We start from the raw sequence: 27968 nt of genomic DNA, 5'->3' as shown, positions 1-27968 counted from the left end.
TGCTCACTGCCACGACATATGCATAGACCTCTGCACTATAAGTGGACACAGCCTACAAGCACAGCACCCCATGTCATATTTAGTTGCAATCTGACAGGTTGCGTACACAATGCATCTCCAGAAGGGGGAGGGCCAAACCTTCCCCCTGCCATGGCCAGCCTAATTAACTAACAAAGGCTGCATGGATCCACCCTGTCCAGACCTGCCGCTTTAATAAGGAACCACAGAGAGCTCCATTAACCAGCGGGACCCTTTGATCCACAACAGACAGGAAGATGGCTGGGACTTAGTATTACATGTTTTCACCCCTTTACCTTTACTGTTGCAAAGCACTCTGGTTATGACCTCACGCATACAGGAGATTGTTGGTGGGGACCCAGGATTGGTTCATTAAGGGAGGCTTAGCCTACATCAATCCCTGTGGTGCAAGTGGCTTTAAAAGAAGGCAGAGACCCTCTTTTGGCAGATCATCTGAAGGCTTCACCAGAAGCAGAAGGAAGAACTCCTTATTGGACCCTGGCTGAAGGTACAGTCTGCCTTACATCTTCCATCAGTGAAGGAAGGCCAGGATCTCCAAGAAGGAAGCAATATCCCTCTGCTGAACATCTCCCAGGGAACAGAGGAAGATACTAAATCCAGAGGACCCTCCAGCAGCTCCAGGACCGGTACCCAGCCAGCACACAGCATGCTCTGCTAGGCTGTGCAGCAAGCTTCCAAGGTGGGAAATGCCAGAGAGTCTCTGAACCAAACCAAGAACAAGGCAGCTGCTTGCAACACTCATCGGCTTCGATCTGTCTGCCTTAAAGGATGACACAAGCCCAGTGAAGAAGCTTTGAGGAGTGCATCGACAAGCATCTACCGGCTTTAGCCTTAAAGGACATTTTTGAGCCAGTCGAGCCCCCCGGGCTGCAACCGACTGCAACACTGACTGTTGTTATGCCGCAGTTGCTAAAGCCGTCCGAGATGCCTCGACCAGTGCTTCAGCACCGCGGACCAGCACCGAGACAACGATTCCTGACTCTGAGTCGCTGTGTAGGCCAGCCTGCAGCCGTCCGTCCAGCTTCGCTCGCCAAACTGCCTGCCGCTTGATACCCGCAGCCGAGCTCTGGAACTCTGTCACTGATACCCGTCTTGAACTCTGTCACAGAAGCTGCAAAGCGCCCTGACATTGACGCAACGCTGTTGAGCACCAATAACTCCTACAGCACAAAGTACATTGCGGTTCTATCCCCCTGGTCCTTCTCCAAAGGCCTCTAATTACATTTTACAACCCATTGCTCCCTTTGTGTTGAGACCAAGTATCCTTGTACTATTGCTTAAAATTACTATACCGACTACCCTCCTGTCAGCATCCAGAGTGCACATCCCTTTTCCTTCTTTGAAACTGTCTGTCCTCTGCATTCCTGTACAGGGTGGTTGGTATTTTGTAGTGTGCTAGAATTGTCTGTTGTGATCATTATAAAGTAGATATGTGTATACAACTTTGACTGGACAGTCCCTTTTATCATTGGGTAATTGTATTTTTGCTGTGTTGCAACTAACCAACGATCCACGACCTTTCGTAGATAAGTCGTCTACGTTACCAAAATTTGCTTGCGTTTACAATCTTTTCGGATCTCTTCTGGTGTACTAGAGAGTGTGGGGCTGATTGATGGTTTAGAAACCAATTTTCGTCCCTGGACCACTAGTGCCCCGGAAGGTGATTTGCACAGTGTTGCTGCTAGGAATGATTTCCATGTATGGGAAATGTGCCCTCCAGTTGTGAACCTCCCAACTTTTTGATTCTGTCTGACCATCCTAGCCTGACATTCACCAATGGAGCCCAGCCTTCTGCTGTACTCCACTGGGCTTTTGCTCATCTTGTTATGGGGAAACGGAGATACCTTTCAGACTGTCAGTACTGGGAGACTTTGTTTACCTTAGTCTTTCACTTTGTTGCCATTGTTGGTTACATTTTTTCAGTGCACAATGTACCTTACAGTACAGTCCTCTGGGGTCTCTTTTTCATTTAATTTTTAAGGCCCTAGACACCCTTGAAGGATGTTTGGTGAATGTACAAGTGTGTTCATGACAGAGCTGGTGACAGCAGTTAATTTTAAAGCATTTTTAACTCTTTTCTATGGTCCAAAACACATTTACCGCATTTGGCCCAGGACAGTGGCTCGTTCCTAAAATGGCCATGCCACGATGTTCTTTGTTCTGTCCTTTGGCCATGTTGTCCCTTTGCCTTCCCCAGGTTGAGCAGTCCCAGGAAACTCCTTATTTGGTCATGCAGACCCCCGCGCATGCTGAAGCTTTCATGGGCTTCTGCATGCCTTGTGTGTGTGTGCCCAGGATGTGGGTTGGAGCTGTCTAGTTCCAATAAACATCCTGGGTGCCAGGATGTCTGGTGTGCTGGGACGGCTGGGACCACTGTGGTCCATGATTGGTCCATGTCTGGGATGGTTGAATGTGAGAAGATCCCTTGTTGGTTTCTCTTTGTTTTGGCGCGATGCAGATTCTGGATAAGAGAAGGCACTCTAAACCTATTTCAGGTCGATGTTCTGAGTTCCCACCAAACTTAGATAAAGGAGCCAAGTATCCTAAACTGGAGAAGCAGATCTGTGGAACTGCTGGTGACCCCCTGGAAGGTTTGGCACCCTGACCTTGCTGTTGTCCCATTGGAGCCCCTGTTTCTCATCGATCATAGAAGGCCTGCAGGGGCGCTTTGACCCATTGGAGTAGTGGGATTAACTACTCTCTGCACCTCCTGCTTAACCTGCAAGTGAGCCTTTTTCGGAAGTGTTCCTGGACCGCCAAGTGAACTGACCAGCTCGTACGGGACCTGTGCCTTGCTGCTCTCTCGGGTTTCAACCTGAGACTTGAGGAACTGTAAGCTCCTGTTAGAAGGCACTCTCCCGCCGACTTTCGTACACCTAGCATTCCTATGTCTGGAATTAGAAGAGTCTGCCTGAACCCGAGCATACGCGGTACCCCTGTCGCCCCGCTGTGGTGGGTGACGAGCTTCATGGGTGCATTGCTGCTGTGCCCCTCAGTACCCTAAGACGAGCTGCAGTGGAACTGGCCCGATCCCTTCACCAGAAGCAGACAAAATCGACACTGTCCCGCCACAGACTGAGGTCCCGGAACGTAGCCCCTGAAAGCCAGAGAGATGTGCAACTGCTGGGCTCGAACCGGCAAGAGAACTGGACTTGACTGGAGAAGTTTGGTCTGGAGTGCATTGAAGGTCGGTGAGTACTTGCATCACTCACCGGTGGTCCCTGGCACATAGATAGACTTTTAAGCATGCGTGTCCCCAAAGGGCCACTCTCCTTAGTTAGGGTAGCCTGTGCTACCATCTTATTCCCGATTCCTGGAAATCATTCTGCCCTCTTGTGGAGACCCTCCTTGAACAGTGGAACTTTATTCTTCATCGCCTTATCCACCTTCCTGCAACACTACAGCCCCTTAAAGAGACCCCTCGTGTACTTTAACACACGATCATGTGCTGAAGTGCTGAAAGTACTTTTGAGCACAAGGCTCCACACTTTGTGGGCACTGGACTGCCTATTAGTTAGGGTTGAGACTCTTGAAAAATTGCCTAAAGTACCTTTGCATTGTCTGACCCTCTTCTGTCACAGGTTGTCGGTCTGCCCTTGATTAATATTCCTTTAGGCCAATAGTTACTACATATATGGTTCCTAGTATAGTGTTCAGTTGGTTTTGTTAATATTGCTGTGGTTTCACTCTGTATTTGATTTAAAAGGCCCTTAATAAATGTATATGTATTTTTGATATATACACTTGACTGAGTAATGTGTGGTGTTGTTTACTGTGTGTGCTCATTGTGGACTTTCGATCACCTTCACCCCTCCTGAGACCTAGTCTTGACCGCTGCCAATGCTACCTGATTGGTCTGGCTTGTCCAGAAGGTTACCCTGTTCCAAGAAACTAGGCTGGCCTTCTGAACCTCTGCCCACCAAGCCAGAGTAAACAAATCCATCTTAACAGCTGCTTCCTGAAATTCCAGGACACTGCCTTCAAATGCCCTTTCAGAGTCTCCTTCCTGGCATCTTCAATAGCTCACTCCTCTCCTTCTCATACCCTTAGGCTGTCTGTCCCTTCCCTCGCTTCTGCTCTCCTCCCTCCTTGCCGTCTTCAGTGGGAATCCCTTCAAATGACAATAAAATAACTAACACAGGTAAATTAGTTCTACAAGGTAAGAAGTGCCAATGTATGTTGTCATTCTCTCAATCTTGCCTTGGTAAACATCATAGTGCTAAAAGGCACATGCTAAGTTGAAAGAACTGGGCATGTGTCGTCGGCAATTCAAATGAATTTTTAATGGGGATTCTATGTTTAGCAGAGGCAGTTAAAAATAAGACAATAAAAAGGAACACAGTTTTTCAAAAAAGTTGTTGTAAAGAGTGAAAGATGGTTCGTCCTCAAGTGCGGTGTTCAGGGATTCGTACATACACCTTTACAGAGGGCTCACTGCTGTATGGACTGCTTGCAGTTGATATGGCTGGTTGTCGGTTTTGTAAAGTTTCTGTAAGCACGCCATAACCTGCTCGGTTTCAGGCTTTGCCTGGATTCTACTGTGAGGGACCCCCTTGTGTACTGCTGGTTGCCACACCCTGTTCGGGTGAGCAGTTGAGGTGTACTTGCTCAGTGTACTCTTTTGCTAAACAATATGTTTAAGTGATGAATGGAACACATTTGCGTTTTCAGAATTGTCCGTAGCCCGGATAGCTCAGTAAGTAGCAGCTTTTAGAAGGGCCGGGGGTTCGGACCCCTGTGAGGGCGTAACCCCTCTTCTTTGGATGTTTTATATGTCTATTTGATATAATTTATTAAGAAAAGAGTGTGTGGAGGTTGTTGTAAAACAGACCCATGTGGGGGGGTTGTACCTTCCTCTCTAGACACTGGTGTTAAACTTCTTCTTTTAGTTAAAATTCTGTCGCACTTTACCTTAGTTAGTTTCAGGACAACTCAGTCCTTCCTTAGGTTTTGCTTTCCCGATATCAATTCTCCACCCAATACCTGTGCTGCTTAAGCTGCGGTATTTTCTCTCAACATGAGGAAGGAAAAGATGATGCGTTGCCTCTATTGAGGTCTGCAGGGCTTGAGGCTCTTTGGTGGGGACGTGTTTTCCCTTTCGATTTGTCCCATTGGACATTCATTATTCTATTGGATTATTGGTGGAGACAGGGTCGGCTCGAGGGTAACTGTTCAGTTTTGTTGCATGGTAAGTTGAGCAACCATTTTCTACTTGGAGGAGGTGTTTAGAAACACTTGATGGTATCAGATAGATGTGTTGCCAAATAATAACTTTATGACGCCTGCCTATTGTTTTCCTCTCAAAGCTTGGCCTGTGGTTCAGCTAACCGTCTAACAGTGTGTTGCAATTCTCCTCTGCTCAGGGAGTTCAAGCAGGTTTCTGTACCCTCAAGAGCGTTGTTTAGACTCTTTAGTTATATATATTTTTTGTCTACAGTGCGGCGAATAGAGTGCTGGTTTTCACATCCGGGCTGACCCTAGTGATACAGGTTCCTAATTTCGAACGTTCTAAATCAGTCTATTATCCTGCTGAGATCGATAAGTGAACACCTCACACCACACCCCATTCATAGTAGTGATAAGCACCACTCGTATATTTGGGGGTCGTAGTATTATATAGTGCTGTTTGCTATGGACCATGTGCTTAATTTCCTTCCCCCGATTCCCTTATGACCAGTCATCCTCACACGAATACAGAGACTCGGACCTCAGGGGTTGAGGGGACAGTGGTCCCAGGTTTCTTTCACAACCTTTCATTTGCGGGGCATTGATAGTTATCCCAGAGTCCTTTTCCCCCTCGTTCCCTTTCCCACCATCCCTGGGGGAGATTGCATCATGATATACACCTCTTGGAGTGTCTCCCGATGGTTTCGGGTTCCTTTTTTACAGGAGTTCTGGCTCGTGACCAGTGCAGACTCGCGCTGAGCATTTCCCTCCCGTCAGTTACTTTCCTTTGCCTAATTCCTGGTATTTCAAGAAGTTAAGCGGAGCCCGTCCATGGTCAGGGGATTGGTTAGAAGTGCAAGAGTGTATTTATTTCTCTTAAGGGTGTAAAGCGGGGCTTTAATGTGGTCCTCAGGGTAGCCTTCTTCTGGGTTGCAAGGTTTTCCCCTGGATAAGTGAGGGAGGGTTCCCCTCCTTTGGGAAGGCCCAATATCCCTTGGGGGCATAGAGGGGTCGGGGTTTTATACTAATCTCCCATCCAAGTTATTACGACCCTCTATCACGATGCGCTCCAGCGTCTCTACATTAACTATCAGAAGGTGTCTGCCAGTGTGATTCCCACAGGGCTGGGATATACATTTAGTTAATGACTTGATTCTCCTAATCTCCTGTATGACAGGTGGACCTTTGGGTTTTCACAAGAGTTTGTTTTGCAATAAGGTGCCAGCTCAGGGTGCTGTGAGCTTCAAGGATCTTCAAATTAGCTGAAATAGAGGTTAGACCTCTTCTGGTGTGCAACTTCAGTTTAACTGTTTGGTGATCAGTTCTTTGCAGTTTGGAGTCTTGTTAAGACTTTGGAATTTAGGAGTCCTCCTTCGGTTAGTTTTTGATCCTCTAGGGGTTTTATCAACCGGGGAGGAGGGAACAAGGTGCAAGCACCGGGCATATCTACAAAGGGGTTTACATATCACTATAATGGTAAAGATTGGTTGTAAGATACATTTTCTCCTTGCCAGGTTTGGCCTCTTAAGGGTCAGGTTTGTAAATATCTGCCTTTGTCATGGTAGCAGAGTTCTTTAAGAGCTCAGGAGGTCTGAAGGTCTCTGTGTTGGCAGTTCGTTAGCTTCTCAGGTGAGGCCCCTCTCTTCCATTTTGCTTCCAGAAGACATCCTTCCTTAGTATATACATATGTCTGAAGACAATTGTGGGTTAAGTCTATTGCTTTTCAGCTCAGCTCAGGATAGGTTGTCCTATTACAAATTAATAAAATGGCTTTTTACTCCCATTTTACCTTTTATGAAGGTTTGTTTTTCCCACTTGTTCCCCAGTGTAGTTATGTGACATGCTCTGTTTCTAATACGATATCTTCCTTTAACGCATGGGATGGAGCCTACAAAACTTTCACCCGTATGAGGTTCTTTCTTTATCTCTAGGAGAGCTAAGTGCTTATTTTTTCTTTGGTTTGCTATCTAGGTTCCCAAAGAGGGTATGAATGTAAGTGTTTTAATGTTTGATTGGACAACAAAGGTGTTTATTTCAGATGGGGTTTTTTCCTAACCTATTGATATAGGAGAACTTTGTTCAATGTTTCCCCTCTTTTAACCAGTTGGTTTTGGTGGCCTGTAGGGAACGCTGGAATTGGCATATCTTCCTGTTTTTCTTGCAGTGGATTTGGCTATGCCTTATAAGTCACTTATTTGGGCAGTCTAGTCTTAGGCAATTCTCTTGCGGTCTGCTGACTGACTTAATGAAAGCATTTAAAACATTTTCTTTCCTATTATTTTATTATATTATTGTATTATATTGTTCTATTGTATTGATCATGTTGTACTAATGGGATGCAAGGGCTTTGAACTTGCATAATATGAGCCTCCTGTCTTGTCATAGAATGACTAATCCCCCACACTAACGTGAGATGGGGGTTTAGATTCTATTAAAAACAAGGAGGCGATTATTATCCCACCCACCCACCCTTGATATGATATGACAGTTATGACACGTATGTACACAGGTGGTTCAAGAAAGAACATTCTTTGGTTTGTTGTTCTTTCCATCCACCCTCCCTTCTTGCTTGTTGTTCTTTCAGCTACGAGTTGAGGTTCTGATCAGGAGTGTGGCTCGCAGTTACAAGTTATGGAGTGCGTGGTACGAGAGCTTCGCTGGATTTACCTTCATCGTTTATCATCTGATCTGTGCAGTGGACGTCTGGTTCAAGACAGCTACAGAAAGAGGAATTGGGATTAGAGTAATGGACTTATATAAGGAAGGGTCCCTGCTCATTGGTCCCCTGCAGGGCATGTGACCTGTCCTCCATGATGGATTGGGAAGCTCCCTTACATTGACATTGAACTCTATTTAGTTCTGTTTGTTACAACTTTTTTTGTTTGTAAAAGTTTTTTTTCTTTGCTGCTGCGGTTTCAGAGTAAAGATTGTAATGCATAATAATCGCCTCCTTGTCTTTAATAGAATCTAAACCTCCATCTCATGTTAGTGTGGGGGATTAGTCATTGTTGCTTTTTTCTTTCAATTTGTAAGTGTGCGAAAACTCCAAATCCCAGAATTCCAAGGAAAAAACAGATTTGGTTGACCTCACGTATGGCCTAGGTGCCTCGGGCCTTTGTATGCTGCTAATCATGTTTTTAAAAAGGGGGAAACTTGAGAGCCAGGTAATTTACCATCTACCCATTGATTTCTAGATAAAATCCGAGACACCTGTTTGCTGCAGAGCCCACCCTCATTTTGTTGTGCACAGTTCGAGACATATCCGCACAAACAAATAAGTACACATTGAGCTAGCCAGAAAAAAGTCCAGGGTCTGCTGCGAGTTAACCAGTAGGAACAATGTGTTTTTCCCACAAGCTCAACAGCCCCAGGGAGGGGTGCGGACTAGCGGTTCTGACGGGAGTTTTGTTTGTCTCCAAGGCGAGTCGAGTTCACGCTCTTGCGCAACCCCTTGTAAAAGCAGGCATGGGCGGCCTCGAGATGATTAAAGCGGCGGCAGCGGCAGCAGCACGCGCGTCATTCCATTCATTCCATAGTAATTTCTTCAGTGGGAGGAGGCAGCGGCCTTCTGAGCGAAGCTGCAGGCTGCCTAGCGGTGCTAGCCAATAACATGGCAGAACGGGGCGAGTGGCATAGACTAAGGGCCGCAAAAGCAAGCGATTGTTTTTACAAATGCATCCTTAATGCACAATATAAATAATAAATGACTATCAATATCATGCATGCATATGAGGGTGCCTTTAACTGCCAGGTTGCAAACACACTGGAGGATCATAAATCAAAATGCATTGTACTCACAGTATAAGGAGCCCGTAGGCCTCGTTCCTGTAGTCTCGGTACGCTTTCCAGGGCTTGACTTCCAGCCTCTGGGGGTAACTGCCCTCCGTCCTATAAAGCGCTTCCAGCAGGCAGGGGGCACCGATGTGGACCGAGTCAAAGGATCCCAGCTTCAGTCTGAAAATCTTCCCAAACTGCTTGTGGTAGCCAGCCTGCAGACCCCCGGACCCAGACAAGTAAGACGCTTTTATGGAACGGAGGCTGACGACAACAATAACAGCTTTAGCAAGGGGCCTTGCTCATGTACCAATCTGTGAGGGCTGCATGACGCTACTGCGTATTGCACATTCTTTGCACAGGTGCAACTGCATTTTTGCACAGTGGCACAAGGACAAACGTTGGAATCACATGCATTTTAGCACCACGGCAAACTGTGCCCAAGTGCTAACACCGTCCCATGTTAGCACTAAGGTAACATTGCTTTGGTGCAAAGATGCACTGAAAGAGTACAATTTTACCCAAGGGATTTTTTTTATTTGCCCCATCATCAACTCCGTGCAAAATTAAACGGCAGCCCCTGGATCGTGCAGTTTAAGAACAGGGGACGTATTACAGAAACAAAACATCGGTGCATGTGCAATTGTGTCCCATATTGCCTGCAGACCAAATTGGCCCTCTTGCAAAAAACGTATTCTCTCAATGCATGTTTGCACCAAGGCAATGTCTGACATATTACTAATACAGAAAGGTATTAACACTAGGGGAAATTCCTCCCTGGTGCAAAATGCACTGAACGAATGTGGTTTTGCACGCACACAACACCGTTACCACCCTCCAAATCTGCAATGCACCCGTGAAAATGTTCTGGAATATAGGAAAATCTTCACCGCCTTGAATGATATTTCCATTGACTCTTCCAACCTGGTTTCCTAATTTGTCATTACACATGTCACGTTTAAGGTGCACCCTCTATTGCCCTCAACCCGCCGACAGACGTACGAGCGATGCTCCCAGCAAGATTTCCATAAACCCAAAGTTTAGCATCACCGTGTGGTTTCTGTCTTTCCAAGAAAATGACACGTGGTTGACGTTACTTAACTGCAACCACGTGCGCTTAAACGCCAAGCCTTCCTCGGAACTATTTCATCGCATGCAAACATGTTCAGCTAACAAGTCAGAAAACACCAGCGTGCTGTTTTGTCTTAAAAGGCAGCCACTTAAGGGGCAAATGCCAACATGCAAGTCAAGGATTCAGACAAGAAGACACAACAAAGATTAATAGTGTGTTTCCGTATTTTTAAAATTGTTTGGTTAGTTAACTTGGTTTGGCTAACAGATATTGTGCATAATGATCTTTAAATGACACAGGATTGTATTTTTTATTTACCAGTATTTCGTGTTGTCTCGTAAGGCCTCCCTTGCATAACATGTCCAGCAAGTTCCCCAGAACCGGGAGGTTTGTGGGTCCAGGGATTGCAGAGAGGGGGTGTGCAGAGGGTCTCCGCTGTGGCACCGGTTTGGGGTTGAAGGGACACACAGCAGCAGCCGCTGGCATTGTGTCCTGGATTGCCACAAACCTTTTTTTCAGAAACACCCATATTAAATCTCGTTTCATCTGGAAGCTCATGTCGGGAACGAGGCCAAGGCAGATCCCGCAGTCGCAGCAAAATGAAAGCAATACCGCTTTGTTGATTTGTGTAAAAATGCAACATTTTGCTTTGGTATATATACTCGCAAGAGAGTAGATGCGTCTGCTTGCTTTCTATCTGTGGCCAATCAGAGTGCATGATGGGCTGGTCTGTGGCCAATGTCAACTTGGAAAGAAAAAACTACTTCACGCCACAAGTTCATGAAAGAGATTGTTTTCCTGCCAAAATAGGCTGGAATGCAAGTCAGTTCACCGAGAGCGGCAAAAAGGCAGTCCGCGACTGTTCCCGCGAAGGAGCTGCTGATTGGCCACAGAAGACTTGTCTTTGATTGGCCAGACATACTTTCCTGCCCACTTTGCCTTTCGTTATTCCCGGTGCGTAGCGTGTAAAACGGTTAATGATTTATTTTCTCTCACGTCTTTTCTTCAGACTTAGCTTCCAGGCGGTTTTAAATCCTTCCCTGCCAGTGTCAGTCGACAAGCAGTGATTATTAAATGGCACCGAGAACTACTTAACTGAACGGGTAGATTTACTTTTACCTCCTTAAATGTCCACAGAACAAATGCAAACATGAGTTGTCTCTGCCGTGCACACATAGGTGTCAACTTTGATTTTCACTTTGTTGGTAGGATTTCTCCGCGGTCCCCTTCCTTCCTCCTCCACTTAAAAGAGAGACCTAGCTGCGCCTGGTAGCCCCACCAGTTTATAGAGGGCGTGCAGTGGGTTCTAACCCCTCATGTGTTTAATACAAGTTGTCCACGTTTTGCATTTACGGCACATTTTAAGAAGAAATTGTCAAGAAACGGTAGAATTCGAAAGCTGTCCTGAGCACAGCAACAGACACCGAACCAGCTGAGCTGCTCTACCAGTTTACCAGCTGTGCTACTCTTCCAGTTTTGCGCCCAAGGGACGATCACGCATTTTTCTTAGAATGCAGCATCACGTCATACTGCGCAGTACCTCTGCATAGCTAGTGGCGCAGTTCCTATAAATGACGTCAATGGTGTTACAGCTCAAGAAAATCGGCACTGCACACAGGTTGTTCAGTCAGAAAACCAAAACTGTAAAATCTTCACACGTGCCCGCCCCCGTGGCAGAGGGGCCAGATGACCCTCGTGCCCCTATGAACTCAGCACCAATAGCGGAGGGGGGGGGGGGCAATTTTCAATTTACTTTCTGAGTCTTGTGGTGCAAACTTCGACCTGAGTGATTTCGAAATGTGGGTTTTATGCAGTGAAGACCTGCACTTTTATACTAATTGATGGCACTAATCCACTGGTAGTGTGGACCCTTTTAGTATACCCTCGAGGCGAAACCATCTACTAAAGGAAGCTCTGTAGGCAATGAGTTGAGAGGTTTTCTATTGATGTGAATGCATTGGAATGTGACATCACAAAAAAGTGACAGCAAAAAACTGACATCACAGGCAGATGCTCGCAGGAGGTGCACTGGATGAGCCTTGTTTTCTTTAATGCAATTCTGCTTTACACCAAAATGTGCCATCTGGTGAGTAGAAAGGTTTTAAATGAATCATAACCACTAGCAGTGCTCTGGGCAACCTTACATACCACACATTGCCGCACCCCTTCTCTCTTGCAGATCCCAAGCAGTCTGTATTCCCCTTTCACCTCTGTTTTCCAGCCATTCACTTGTAGTGTCATAAAAGGCTCCTCTCTCTCTCTCTCTCTCCTTTAACATTTATGTTCAACCCCTTGCTTCCCTGATCCAGCCCCTTGGCTGTTCTTCTTATACATACGCAGGCAACACATTAAATCATCCTTCATACCAGTGCTCTGCCGTTTGACTTACTCTTTAGCTTTCTCTCGTGTATGCTTGCTCTCTCTAACGGGGTGAGTAATAATTATCTGAAACTTAACTGTGATAAAAACAGCAGAGGTTCTAATCATAGGCAATAACCACTTTTTTGGACACCCAGTCTTTGGCTATCGTCTCTGGCCCCCTGCCTGCCCCAATTGACTGTAGCTAAAACATGGGTATACAATTACAATAGTCTTTCCTAGTCTACGGCAAATCTCTCTATCTTGGACTTACTGCCTACTACTTACATTGTCTTCATCTCATTCAGAATGCTGCAGCACACCAAAATATTTGCCTTCGTAAGGAGGAACACCTCTCTCCCTTCCACCTCAAGCTTCACTGTCTGCCCGTTAAACAAATAGTCCTCTTTAAATCTCTCTGTATCCCTCCCTGTTCTGCTGGTCCTACTCAGAGAGTTCTCTGACTATTACCCTTCGCGTAATCTTTGTTTTTCTAACCATCTTCTCCTCTCACGTAACCCTCTCTGCTGCCAAGGCGGATGCTCTTTCTCATTAATTTCGGGCTCAGCTTGGAACAAGGTTCTGCACACTTTACACCCTAGATCGTGCTACATTTCTTTCCTCCTGGCTATTCTCTCAGTTCACATAATCACTTGCTTTGCAGATGTATGGCACTAAGAAACCACCTCTGTAGTGTACGAGTGCTCTACAAGTTTCCCTAACATAGCATAACATTACTGCCAGGTCCCCTTCTGTTATGGAGTCAATGGTCTAGAACATGATGTTATGGATGGCTGGCCAAGGCAATGACATTGGTCAGTATTAATTTGGATATAATGTATATGGTGCTTCAGTTGGTTGATGCACATGCTGCAATGATCTGGGTGCAAGCCGTTAGTCACAAGTTTGTATTACAGATATGCTGGCATATTATTTCATCCTTTTGAGGCTGGTGCAATGAGTAAAATTGAGGTGGCAACCAATGTCTTCCTCAATGCCGATGCTAACTTCAATAAACTATGGCCAACTGTTGGTTGGATGCAGTCTCTTCCTGTCAGTGCAGCAAAGCAACTGGTGTCACCTATGACACATAAAGCCATCTAATCATCCCACCAGTTAGGCTTTATCCCTTTTGGTTGCACTTGAGTAAACATTATGTTTAAAACGGATATGTTAAGGCCACAAAAGGCAAGCTTCACCATACACCCATGCAGAAAGGCTCATTGAAGGGCCAGGTCATAGCTGACAATTGCATTGCTGTGGAAACAAGTGGCGGCTAGTGAATTTTTTAACTGGAGGGGCATACATATTTGTACCTGATGTAGCCGAGCAACCAAGCGTAGCGAGAGAGCCCACATCACTCAAGGAAGTTTCGGGGTGCTTCACCCCTCAAGAATATTTTTTAAATAATGGGTGAAAATGGTGCATTTTAGAGCACACTTTTTAGAAAAATTGGGTAAAAAGCCAAACAGTCTGCAATTGGGTTTTGTAGGGTAACTCATTAAAAAATACAATAGATGCAAGTCATCAAAAGTGCCCAGGAGCATTTCTCCAACACATTTTCATGATGCCTTTTCCCACAATATGTGCCAGTATAAAACACTTTCACACTGGCTGTGCCCATAAATTTGCATGCTGACTGCAACATTATTCCCATATAAGAACATACTCATGTTTGCTTTGTGCTTAATGCCAGTAATGATACTATAAGAAAACATGTCCATGTTTGTCCTGCCAATATATGGCAGTATCCCCACTTAAGAACATACTCCATTTGGCTTTACCATTAAAAATGCATGCACGGATTCCAAGATGGCCTCCGGGGGGTGAGGTCGCACTCCCACAAGCTCCTTGCCAGGCCCACGAAAGGAGAAATAAAGATTGTGGCGGATAGCAGTAAAACGGGGAAACCATATTCGCACCCCCAGTAAGAAAAGGTGTGGTGACATCGAGGTAGCTGGACTGCAGTTGGTGAAGTGGACCAGAGTGCAGCAGCAGGTCGGTATCCCAGACAACGGGAGAGGCGGGCTGGTCCGCCGGAGGTGAGGTGGTAGAATCCAGTCATCCAGGAAATCCTTGCCGGAGACGTCACAGAGCCGGCAAAGAGGGGACACAGCAAGAACAAAGGCATTAGAAAGCTGTCCCCCCTCGATGGCGAGAGAGAGTGAGGGCGCGGCCGAGATCCAGCACCAGAAAGGCCGCGGGAGAAGTAGATCCCCGTCACCCTGCTGGCACAGAACAGAGAAGTAGGTAAGCAGGAGAAGGCTCCAGACAGACGTGCCTACTCGGAGGAAAGGCAGTGGCCACCGTAGTCCGCATAGGGCACTATACTAGACCAGAGAGGTAGACTGGTGCTTTAGGGGGCCTCCGGTACGAAAACACCGGCAATAAACGAGAGTTGCACGCCCTCACAGTGAGGGATAAACACCACGTGCCGCGGCCCCTGCAGGGTGGAAAGGCAAAGACATGGCAGTATAAGCGCGGTGTGGGATGTTTTTAACCGTGCATCCAAGCCCTACCTAAAACTGTGCATTACTGGCATTGAAAACATCATGATGGCCAGAACTCCCCAGAGAGTGCACAGGGAAAACATGAAGAATAGGCTGCCACCCATTTTTGCCTATGTTGTGAGCACAGGAGGGCACTGCCTAAAACCACCATTGGGCTACACACACAGTAGCCTGAAACCATTGGGAATGGCAATGCTGATTGCCAAAAGCAACCCAGAACTGTGGGGAATTCATTTTCTTAATGTCAAAAATGGATGCAATACTGGTGCTCACCACTATCAGAAAGCCGGCGTTTTAAAACCACCAGATTTTTGTGTAAAACTGAACAAATGAACCCAAACCAGACCAAGGAAAGACTTGCTAAGAGGTGGATACAATGTAAAACTATATTCTGAAATGACTTGAAGGAAGTAATTATTTAATGTATATATAAAAAAAATAGCTGGGGATGTCAGCAGCTTAAGTGAATTTGGGTTTAAAGCCACTAAAATCGAAATGTTTAGAATAAATGAGTGACCCACTTGTGAGTGTCACATAGGTTACAATTGTTTAAATGTCATAGTTTTGAACTTAGAATCAGCGTTCTAGCTGCATGTGTAAAAATTGTCAGTGTGATTTGAATGTAGAAAACTGGGAACTAAAGTGACATTTAGCTGAATTCTGCCTGACAACTACCCCCGACAGGAGTTGAACTGGCTCAACAACTCTTCCAAGGCCTGGCTGCATCCTGCTGCCCCCACCAAAAGGAGGTGACACCTCTCTGATTGAATTAGGGGAGTGGTACCTGCAGACTGCAGAAAGTTGAACAAAGCCCTGTCCTGGACTCAGGCAAATGTTATATTGGGGGGGTCGTAAAATGGCTTCCTCTTGGAAGAAACTGGGAGGGGCAGTGCCTGTGAGAGTAAGCTGAGCTTGGGGGAAGTGGATAAACCAGAAATTCCACCATGTGCTTTGGAAAACCACACCCCTTTGGGGCCAGAGCATGATTTTTAAAAGATGGATAATTCACAGTGCGGTCTTGTCAAAATTACATAAATAACATCATCATTCTTGTGATTTTTCTGTGCACATTTTAAGAGGTGTTAGGACCCTGTGGTATGTTCTTGGGGATAGTAGCAGAAAAAAAGGTTGTCACTCCAAATGCATGCATGTTAAAAATCTGACACTTTATCATCTGAAACCCATATCCCTGGTGCACATTTGTGTAAAATCTGGAAAGATTTAGAGGTCGTTATCTGGATGAAAAGGGGAGAATTCTGTCATAAGTGGACACAACATCGTACAAGGACAGGGATCGGATAGTTTGGTGCTACAGAAAATATGTTAACTGGACCTATAATATTAGAAAAATGGTACATAGATAAATATGTGTTTGGATCCGAAATAGATTTGTGTGCAATTTGACAAGGGGAGGTTCCTCTGACCATAAAACCTACAGCATCACTCTGACACTCCAATTCTTTCCCCCAATCAAGGGATAGAGGAAAGCTTAGCCAATGCTAAGTGAGAGGGGCAGGCTTAGCTAGGCCCAGGCACACACCCATTTTCAAAACACATAAAAGGAACATTGAAACCCAGGTAGAGGCATTCACTTTCCACTTTCTTGCGGGACGCTTTGCCGGGAGACTTCAGACTTCACATCCAGAGATCCAGACTTCAAATACATCAATCTCCAGAGACCAGAAATTAACTCCAGAATTTGTAGCAGAGAGGCCTGAATCCACAAGCTGAATCCTCTCCAGCAGGCCTCAAAACCAACCAAACTATTCAACAGCCGGGCGAGCTGTTTGAATTCTTTGCCAAGAACTTTTGCAAGAACCTGTAGCAGTATCTAGAAAGCAGTGCTGTATCCGGAACCAGAGAGAACCAGAAACCAGATCGCTGTGAAGAACTGCTAGCAGAAGTCCAGCCAATCCTGACCCGATCGGTGACGAAGTCGGATTCCTGTCCAAAATCTAGTGTGAGTACCCAGCTAGCACTGTGCCAAAACCAATCTCTTAGTTTAAAATAATCTAATCCAAACTATTTTAGCCTATTAGAACTGCCTCCTAAAATCGTGTCATTCTGTCATTTTTAAAACTGAAAACTGTCATCTGTCATTCTGAGCTTTAAAATGTCAAATCTGAAAAACTACCTTTACTAAATCGGCCGTATCTCCGGAACCGTTTGTGCTAGGAGCGGTTTTTAACTGACATCTTAAAGCTAAGATTCTAAGCTTTCCAACGAGCCTAGAAGCAACTTCCTACTCCTTATAGTGCCTCCGTAATTGCGCTTGATGCATGCGACTAAATTTGCAGCGATTTGACATTTTGCTTAATTTCAGCCACGTGTAAAAATATTTGTCCTTGCTTTCCTTACTGAAATTCGCGTGCAACCTGACAATCATTCATAGAGCATTGCTAAAGTGATTCTGAATTAATTTAAGTATCTCTCACTCACCCTGAACCTCCTATAGGGAATTAAAAGCAATTTGAGTATATTTTTCACTTCTTTGCCACCACATTTAAAAGGATTTTGCCTGTGTTTAAAACTCCTACCTGTTTTCCTCTAAGCTTGCTAGGGGGGAACTGAATTATATTTGATTGCATTCCTGAGAACTGTGTGCTTTCCTCCCATCTTTTTACCTTGCATAGAGGGGGGGGGTGAATTGTCAAAGAAAAGTGATTACCTTATCTTTTGTTGAAGTCATATCAAGTTTATTTTCTGTACTGCATTTTCATTCATCATTGCATTGTCCTTGAAGCCATAAAAGCATTCTCAGCTACTTTATCCTCTCTATATCACTTCTAAGCCATCAAAAAGAGTGTACCACTGTAACATTATCCATTGTTGATCACTATCATCTTCACAAGTGTGCTATCAAACATTAATTTATTATAAAAGTGTGATATATATATTGTTTAATTTTCAAATAAACCTTTTAATTTGCAAAACAAACCTACTTCTTGGCTCAGTGGGGTCAGGGGGATTCTAAGAGAGGGGTGTTATATAAGGGTTGTCATCCAGAGTAAACGAACTGGACATAAACATATATCAATAAGGGTTTCCCTCAGCATCCCAGACTAAGCATTGACTTAGCTGTAGTGTTGAATTGAATCCGCTTACAGCGGTCCCAGATGCAGGGCCCATAGCTCCTATGTCCCTGCACCCAGGCCCCCCTTCCAGCCACCGCCAAGCAGAGGGCAGTGAGGGCCCTCTGACAACTGGTGAAATGGCCCTAAGCAAAGAAGAGGTACTCCTCAGAGGTACTCTGCCTTTCCTCTCCTTCCACAAGAAGCTCATGGTCTCCCAAGCTCTGGTTCTCTCTAGGTTGGACTATTGTAACAGCCTCTTTCTAATTCTACCTGCCTCTACTCTCCACCCTCTGCAACTAATCCAGAACAGGACTGCAAGACTTGTCCTTGGCCTCAAGCCCTGGGATCGTATCTCTCCAGCTCTGGAATCTCTCCATTGGCTCCCGATGGATGCAAGGATTAAATTCAAAACCCTTTGCATTGTCCAAAAGGCTTTCTGAGGCCTGGGTCCAAAATACCTTCAGCCATCCTTACGCAAATACCTCCCCTCTCAAGCTCTTTGCTCCTCCACCTCCAACTCCCTAAGTGTCAGTCGTTTTTCAAATAAACTAGCTTGGGGTAGATCTCTGTCTTTGGCTGGAGCCTCCCTCTGGAACAGCCTCCCTGCTGCTCTAAAACTTGAGGTGAACCATCTCCGGTTCCAGGACCACCTCAAGATCTTTGCTTCTGCCTTTGCTCTCCTTATCCCCTGCTGATCTGTTCTCTCTTGACACTGTGCACCTGGCCACCCTCTGTCCTCTGTGCCCAGGTACCTGCTCACACTGCCACCCCCCTGCACTGCCTCCAGGCCACCCCTTGCACTAGGGTCTGTATCTGTACCCATACAGTCCCCCGCCCCTTTTTTTCTTCCTGCACTTATCAGACCTACCCTGTCTGCTGCCTTAAACCCAGCACTTGCCAATTGCTGGCTGCACTACCACTGTTTGTTGCCTTTATTATTTAATTATTATTATGTATCTGTTTCTCCTTTGCTCCGCACTTTCCTCTTCTCCCCCCTTCCATGCACTCCCCCCTCCCCCTCTCCCATGCACTTGCCTGTTCTCAATGTCACTGGGCCTAGTAAGAACATTGTTTTGTTCTCCCCTGTTCCCCTCCCTTGCCTTGTCGCGCTCTGAAACACCTGTGTACGAGCACGATAAAAATAAAATATCAATATCAATAACACCTACAAGTGTGCTTAAAGGGCATGGAAGAGTGGATGACCGCATCTCTCCAGGAGCAAATGGCAAATCTAAAGGAAGCGCTGAAGAGCTCCTTGAAGGAAGTCAGAGAAGAAATCAATTCCCTGGGAAATAGGGTGGAATCTGCAGAACAAGGCCTATCTGAAGTTAACAAGGAGGTGCGGCAGAACTCAGAGTTACTGGAGCAAATCGCCTCCACTATGCAAAATCTGGAAATTCAGGCAGAGGACCTGTTGAAACTTTCAAGACGGTCCAACATGAGAATCAAGGGCCTGGCAGAGACTAATTTGGAGGAAGATCTTAAATCAATGGCACAGAGGAGACCTGGATAGATCGGATACGTAGGGTGAGCCCCAAAATGAGAGGTGAGGGAAACAGGCCAAGGGATGTACTGGCGGCACTGGCCTCCTATGAAGAGAAAGAGAAAATCCTCAGGGCAGCTAGGGGCCAGACCACGATCACGGGCAATGGCTCACAGGTGAGCCTGTTACAATGTTTGGCAGCTACCACGCTTCAGAGCAATGGGGCCAGTGACGAGAACACTGGTGGAGAAAAAAATCCCCTATAAATGGACCTTCCCCATTGGATTATTTTCTTGGGACGGGAGACAGCAGAGAGTCACCACACGCACTGAAGGCCTATCAATCCACAGGATGGAGGATGGGAAAGCGGATCCCGGGGATGAAAGATGTGGGGCCGTACAACAGAGATACAGGGGTTGGGAATGGTCTATCACATGGGAAGAGAAGAGATAAACTAAAAGGTCCCCATGAAAGACGAAGAGGGGATGAAAAATAACACAGACTCAATTCACAAAAAGTATACTAATGAGACGATAAAAAAACAACAAAAAAAAACACCTGAGGCATATGGAAGAAAGGAAACTATGAGGGGGCGAATACACGAAGAGAAGAGGAACAGTGGAATGCTATCCAGCAGGAATAAGCGGGCATGTACAGGGAGGGAGTGGGGCACCGCTTGGAATCGTTGAAAGTTAGTGCAACCTTAGGGGTCCATCTGAAAACATGAGCCGGTTCCCAAATTTGTTGGGAAGAATCCTAGGATACCAAGCCTAGACCGGATAGAGGTGAGGGGCAGAAGGGGGAGGGGGTGGGGGGATAGGTGGGGGCATAGGGGCCCGCATGCAGGGACTATGTGAACATTCAGGGGGATGGGGACTTCAGGGGTTACAATAGGAGACTGGGGGGGAGGGGAACGACAGAGTAAAGATGAGGGTGCTACAAATTCTTTCACTTAACATAAGGGGCCTGAATACCCTGGCAAAGAGGAAGAAGTTAGGAGCACAGATAAAAAGGGGCAGGCAGACTTGATATTTTTACAGGAGACACATCAAAAAAGGAGATGGCCACAAGATACACAGGTATAAAACAGAGAGGTAAGCTCCCTAATTGTCAGTTGCCGGGGGATCAAAACTCAAATGGGAGTGTATAAGGAGAAATAAGTGAAGAAACACAGAGAAGTGATTACCCCTCTCCACACGAGCCTGAGAGTTAAGAGATTGGAGTGGTTGTCACACAGTATTTAACATTCACATAACATAATACAGTGTTCTCTCGGTAGCCAGACCAGCTAGAATTACAAAAAAACATATGAAATTATTTTTAGCAAAAATACGCTTTTTTTAATAATAGAAAGGTTAAAAAAGCTGGACAGATGAATGCATAAATACAAACACAATAGAGACAAAAACATAGAATCAGAGGGGTGTACGTCACTCAGTGAACAATACTTTTAACGGAAATTAATTAATCACACAGCTATCGTTCGTAGTCTTTTGAGAGATAGTGTGTCGACATGTTTCGGCCATATATCAAATTAGACGTTATCCCAAGTGTGTATTCAGAACTAGATGTCACGGCCATCTTCAGGATGGAGGATTTCTTCCAAAAAGTCTTCAGATACATGGTTTACCCCAAATTGTGATGTAACTATAACATCACTGATTTGCTTCTCCAGGTTAAGTGAGAAATAGTCGGCGAAAGGTACGTCGGACTAGAGGATATTTCTTTTAAAATGCCACGAGATGCTGGCGTTGATAGTAGTTCCTATGGCAAAAGCCACCTTATCCTTGTCAGGTTGTCATAGAGCAGCCGTGGGTAGTTGGGCTGTGGTCGCCAAAAGAAGGTGCAGACTTAGTGCACATGCATCAGAGTTGCAGTTCGGAAAGACATTCTGGTTCTTGCTTAGGTGTAATCACTGTAGCAGCAGCGTGCTGTGTGTGATATGTCCCGGCTTGTAAATCGTCAGGGAATAACCACACGTGCGTAATCAGCAGGTAGCCCGATGAATGGGTGAGATGCAGTTTTTGGCAAATACCCGATACAGACGCCGTCATCCGATGGCGATGGAGTGACACCCTGGAGTAATCAATTCTCTGTGTTTCTTCTTTTATTTCTCCACAAGCTACACATACATAAGTTTACACAAATTTACCAGGCTAATGCCTGGAATAAAACGGCGGGAGTATTAGTGGGTATAAAGAATTCCTTGGGGGTGAAAGTAACCAAAACTTTAGCAGACCAGAACGGGAGGTTTCTCTTTTTGCATGTTCTGTTGGAGAATAGGGTGATGACAATAGGCACTGTATACTGGACAGGACGCTTTCACATATCAGACTCTGGGGAAATTAGAATGCTTCGCAGAAGGGGAGATTCTCCTCACAAGGGATTTTAACATTGCTTGGGACCCAGAGGGGTAAAGGAGTAACCAGGTCATCAACAGGGGTCAGTACCCATCTAAGGCAGTGTGGGACAGGTTGGATGGAATGGCAATGAGAGACGTTTGGTGTGAAAAAAAGGGGCAGAAAATGGGGTACACATGTTTCTCCCAGGTCCACCGAACGTTCTCTAGAATAGACTATGTCTGGGGTACCCCCAGTATATTGGGCACGCTAAGAGATATAGAGGTAGATCCGATTTCCCTGTCATATCATGCACTGATAAAGATCCATCTTAGAGGGCGGAAACCGACTAACCCACTGTGGTCTTGGAGAATGCTTGGAGAAATCCTCAAGGATGACGTTATACGAGAGCTTGTGAGGGGTAAAGTCACAGGTTACTTTGCATTGAAATACACAAGGGGTCCCCCTGTACATGGTATGGGATGCCTTTAATGCAGTTATGAGGGGGAGTTAATGTCCCTGAAAGCTCAAAGACGGAAAGAGAAAGACAGATTAGAAAAAGATCTGGACGGCCCAAAAAGAACTGGCAGAGCTCAAGAACAGGGAGAACTACAACAGATTGAAAGAAGCCCAAAAGACAACTGAGGCTGCTTAGAACCACCAGGGCTGAAAGCGCTCTCTTAAGTCTCAAGCAGCGCTATTATATTGGGGCCGATAAGACAGATAAAATGCTTCGAAGGCTACTGAAACGACAGAGAGGTCAGTGCCTTTTAAGGGGAATAAAGCAACCAGATGGGTCTGTAGTCACAGATTCAGATGAGATACTACAGGCCTTCAAAACATACTATAAGCAGCTCTACCCCTCGAAGCACCCAGACAGCCTCACGATAAAGGCATTTTTAGAAGGGGCGAAGTTGACCAAGGTGACCACCATGCCAACAACTTCACAATTGAGTGTAATGAACTCGAATCACCTAAGTCCACTACCTTAGACACCTACGCAACCAGAAATATCTGCAAACTATCAGCGGAAGTCCAGAACCCAATTTTTAAAAATTCGCTCACAGAGACATTAAACACTAATGACAACCCATGCTCACTAGCAGACACCTATTACGATTGCCTCACTAACACAATAGATGCCTTAGCTCCCTGGATTACCAAAACAAGAAGAGCGGGAAAAAAAAACCTCCTTCTGGTTTGACGAAGAACTGGTAGCTCTCAGGCGAACTAAACGTTCGCTTGAACACCGCCATAACAAATCCCGTACTATTGAAACATCCAATGCCTACAACACAGCAAACAAAACCTATAAAGCAGCCATCACTGCACACAAAGCTGCCACCCTTAACAACGGAATCGCTAATGCAGCATCTGACGCAAAAGAACTATTTTCCATCCTCAAAGAACTGGAGAACACCATCCCTATCACCAACCCGGTTAAACCGAGCAAAGAATGGTGTACTACCATCCAAGACGCACTGGCCGCAAAAATTAAATTACTACAAAACAAAATAGTCACCAAAAGAACAATCCTAGCAAAAAACCTACCAAGACAGAATTAACTAGCAACATCACAGAACAGAAGACCCCAACTTTCCATTTCTCGCCAGTCTCCCAAGAAACAGTCCTCAAAACAATAGGGAAATTGAAAGGGTCTAGTTGCAAAGGGGACAACTTCCCAGCACATCTAGTCAAACTATGTGCCCCCACCCTTACCCCCATTATTACTAACTTCAATAATGCTTCGTTTAACATGAATCTGGTCCCATCCAGCATCCAAGAAGCCTCGGTCACACCCTTACTAAAGAAACCAACAATGCACCCTCTCATCCCAACGAATTATAGGCCCATAACCACAGTCCCTTTCCTTGTCAAAATCATAGACAAAATAGCGTATAACCAAATACAAACCCATCTCGAACAGAACAAACTCCTAGGAGATGGACAATCCGGCTTTAGACCCAACCACAGTACTGAAACTGCTCTCACCAATCTAAAAATCCAAATAGACACCATCAGAGACGCAGGAAAAATAGCTATACTATTGCTACTGGATCTGTCAGCAGCATTCGATCTAGTAGATCATGATAAACTTTGCGAAACATTAGCTAAAGACTTTAGCTTCTCCAACAACGCCACCCTCTGGGTCAAATTGTTTCTTTCTGAATGTACATCCAGAGTCTCCATTGGCACAGAGGCAGCAGACCCCATATCCGTCCCCATCGGAGTACCCCAGGGCTCTTGCCTCTCCCCAACCCTGTACAATGCCTACACCAAACTTCTATTCTCAGCACTTGACAATATGGGTGTCATCTACACAAACTTTGCAGATGACACCCAGATCCTTATTCCCATCTCAGGGGATTATACCCAAGACACCCAAACTATTAACCAAATCTACGCTATCATACAAAACTGGATGGCACTAAATAGTCTCTGTCTCAATGATGAGAAGACGGAGATCCTCATCGTAGGATCCCAAGCCAGACTAAGCTCCCTTCACACAGACTACGCTGACATCAACATTGACGGTACCAGGATACCAGTACTTAAACAAGTTAAAGCCCTTGGTGTCTATCTAGATGCCAACCTCACTATGAGCAAGCACATCTCAGCCCTCTCCTCCTCCACAGCATTTACAGCCAAACTCATTGCCCTCAGCCGCCAATTCCTGACTCCTACTAATTGCATAACCCTAGCTAGAGCTCTGATACTAACTAAGCTCGATTACTGCAATGTGCTTCTACTAGGAACCTCCAACGCCAACACAAGCAAAATGCAACTGCTACAGCACAAAGCATTAAGAGCAGCACTTGGTATCAAAAAATCAGAGCACATCTCTCAAGTCAGGAGAGAAAACCACTGGTTACCTGTCAAAGCCAGAGTCATTTTCAAAACCCTATGTGTCATATACAAATGCCTCACCAATAAAGTCCCTAGTTACCTCAATAAAGCCATTAAGAAAAAACACCAAACAGAGTATTGAGGTCAAACAACAAGGCTTTACTGGAAATTCCGCGGCATAAAAGTACCAAAACAGGAGGGAACAGCTTCAGATTCCTCGCCCCCACCCTATGGAATTCCTTACCACTTAGAATCAAAAATGAGGCAACAATGGCAAGTTTTAAAAAAGCGCTCAAAACTTGGCTATTTAGCAATTCTGAGGGTCCAAGACCCTACACATGCTTCTTGTCTATACAAGGCCTTCTGTTTTATTTGCACAAGTGTAACATTGTTCAATTTATGCACAAGATGTCTGTAACCTCGCCGTGATACCCAAGGGTCTGGGCGATTAACAAATGAAATGAATAAATAAATAAATAAATAAATAAGGTAACAGGAGAAGACAGGGAAAACTTAGAAAGGGAAATTATAGAGGAAGAGATGGGGAGGATGATAAAGAGTCTCCCAGATAACAAGGCACCTGGTCCGGATGGCTACTCAGGGATCTTTTATAAAATGTATTGAAGTAAGCTAAAACGATAGCTCTCTAAATTATATAAAACCTTTCGGAATGGGGATAGAGTGACTCACTCGATGACAGAGCAAAGGTGGTTCTGTTTGAAAAACCAAATAAAATCCTACAAGCTGTGGATCATAAAGGCCCATTGTGCTACTAAACATAGATGCAAAAATGTATACAGAGATTCTAGCGGAAAGAGTAGAGGGAGTACTGCCATGGGTCATAGGGCAGGATCAATCGGGTTTTATCTCGGGGAGGCAAACCTGGGACAGTGCCAGAAGGATAATCCATTTATTAGAGAAATTGGAAATAAAATGGATCCCGGCCACCCTGATATCGCTAGATGCTGAAGAAGCTTTCGACAGGGTGGAATCGCTGTACTTATTTCAGGTGAGGGAACAAGTGGGGTTTGGTCTGAAGTACATTCAAATGGTGGAGGCAAACTACAGAAACCAGTCGATTAGGCTGGCAGTTAATTCACACATTTCAAACACCATAGATATTGAGCAAGGCATGAGGCAGGGATGTCCCTTATCTCCCCATCTATATGCCATATATCTAGAACCTCTGATGGCCCCAATCAGACAAACCAAGATATCAAGGGTGCCCCATTTGGTGGGGAAAAGCATAAAACGGCCGCCTATGTAGAGGATATGTTATTAACACTGGTGGAACCGGTCTTGTCCATCCCTGTCCTGGTGGGAATACTAAGGGAACAAGAAGGGCTATCGGGCTAAAGATAAACATGGGTAAATCAGAAATGTTGGAGGTGGGCCTACCCAAAGAAGTAATCGACATCCTTCAGAGTTGCTCCCCCGGCTACTCAAAAGAGTAGTGTGCGAATGGTTCTCTGATTGCAGGGAAAAGGTCTGGGCACGGATGGATAGAGCAGTGGCGGCATGTTTATTGGTGGGATTGCTTTGGCTTCAAGGGAAAGACAGACCCCCGAGCACCAGGCGTAGTAGAGTACTCCGTGCGACATGTGATATATGGGACAGGTGGATCAAAAGGGGACACCAGTCAACTGTTCCACTCCTATGTTTGAAAATCCCAATTTCACCCCGGGCACGGTACAGGGCGCATTTAGCCAGTGGAAGGAAAGCGGGAAGATTACAGACATAGGGCCTCATCACGAGTCTGGCAGTAACCCTTAAATACGGCGGTAGCGCTATTACCGCCGCATTTAAGGGTCCGCCAGATCTTGGGCTTGGCGGATTTCCCCCCAGCTCAGAGCTGGGGGGAAATCCGCTGCAAATTTGCAGATTTTCGGCGCTATTAGCGCAAATTTTCCCCATTGGGCCCAATGGGGAATGAAGAATTCCCGAATGGGCCCAGTGGGGAATGGGCAATAACCCTTCTGCCAAACCTGTGATCTGGTGCTAATAGCGCCGGCGTTACCGCCCAACTCGTGATGAGGCCCATAGTGTGAGAACGGTAAATAGCATCATTTGAGGATTGCAAGACACACGTAGGGCTAACAGAGGGAGATAGATATGAATACATACAGCTGAGGCACTGTTTACGACAGAGGGAGATGCACCAGGCAGCAATTAGGCCGCTGACAAAATTTGAGATATACGCTACCACCAATACGGGTAACATCTGGTATCGGATATATATACTAAATACTTCAAGAGTGCTCTAACCAAAAGATCTGGCCGTATCAATTAGCCTGGGAAGGCACGCTGGGAGAAGCATTCCCAGAGGGCCATTGGGAAGGGCTTTGGAGGAACATCCTGAAATTGACCAGGTCCCTAGAGTTATGAGAGGCATGGTATAAAATGTGGCTACAATGGCATTACACCCCCAGCAGACTACATAAAATGTATGACTCAGAATCTCAGAATGCTAGAGGGGGTGCAAAGAGATAGGGGATTGGAGACATATATGGTGGGGGTGCCCCAAGATCAAGCGCTTCTGGGAAGAAGTTACGGGTTATTTAAAGAAAATAGTACCAGAAGTTCACCCTCTCTCATTAGACGAGAACCTATGTGGACTATTAGACCCAGAGCAGCATATAATTTCAAAGCCACAGAAAACACCTATGGTGACTTTACTAATATCGGCCTGGCTGGTTATTCCAAAAACCTGGAAACAAAAAAGTCCACCCTCTGTGACATGTTGGCTTCGCAAACTGTGGGATATAGTAGCAATGGAGTGGATTACCTACAAGATCCAAGGGGATTCGGAGAGGTTATTGCCTTCTTGAAAAGTGACTTTGTGCAACAGTGGTGCCCACAAAATATACGGTTGTTGGACATACAGTGACTATCAAAAGAACCAGATGGAACCCCATTACAGTCAACAAACTACATGTACTCTATACTCCACACTCCAAAAGAAAAGGGTACCTGGTATGCTGTCGGCACCCCAGATAGACAATAGGTATATACAGAAAAAAGGGACCAGAAGCAAGCGGATGGAAAGCAACAATTCGGCCAACATCACAAAAATGTCCATTTATTTTTATAAATGGCAAATATTTAGTGTTACTGAACAAACATAGGCAATGACAAACTAATAGTACAAATATCCATAGGGCCTCATCATGAGTTGGGCGGTAACGCCAGCGGTATTACCGCTGCCGGTATTAGCCCTACCACCAAACCCCCCAGCGCTATTGGCGCCGGATCACGGGTTTGGCGGGATTGGAATTCCCCACTGAACCCATTCGGGAATGCCCCATT

The 27968-nt window shown here is 45.5% G+C and overlaps 1 protein-coding gene across 1 annotated transcript in view; it reads right to left on the bottom strand.

Moving 5' to 3' along the window:
* The window catches only part of CYP24A1 (cytochrome P450 family 24 subfamily A member 1), an 86437-nt gene extending 75620 nt beyond the window's left edge, over window positions 1–10817 (bottom strand). The window contains exons 1-2 of the mRNA XM_069651131.1: window positions 10370–10817; window positions 9004–9194 (exon numbers count right to left, since the gene is read on the bottom strand). Of these exons, the coding sequence (XP_069507232.1) occupies window positions 9004–9194; window positions 10370–10609 (431 nt within the window). The 5' untranslated portion in view covers window positions 10610–10817. The remainder of the gene's footprint in view (window positions 1–9003; window positions 9195–10369) is intronic.
* Between the last annotated feature and the right edge of the window lie 17151 nt (window positions 10818–27968).

This window comes from Ambystoma mexicanum, chromosome 3p (genome assembly GCF_040938575.1).
Source record: "Ambystoma mexicanum isolate Mex_15411 chromosome 3p, UKY_AmexF1_1, whole genome shotgun sequence".
Classification (NCBI taxonomy): Eukaryota; Metazoa; Chordata; class Amphibia; order Caudata; family Ambystomatidae; genus Ambystoma; species Ambystoma mexicanum.
Note: the sequence above shows the minus strand (reverse complement) of the source record. Positions and strands in the feature narration are given on the sequence as shown.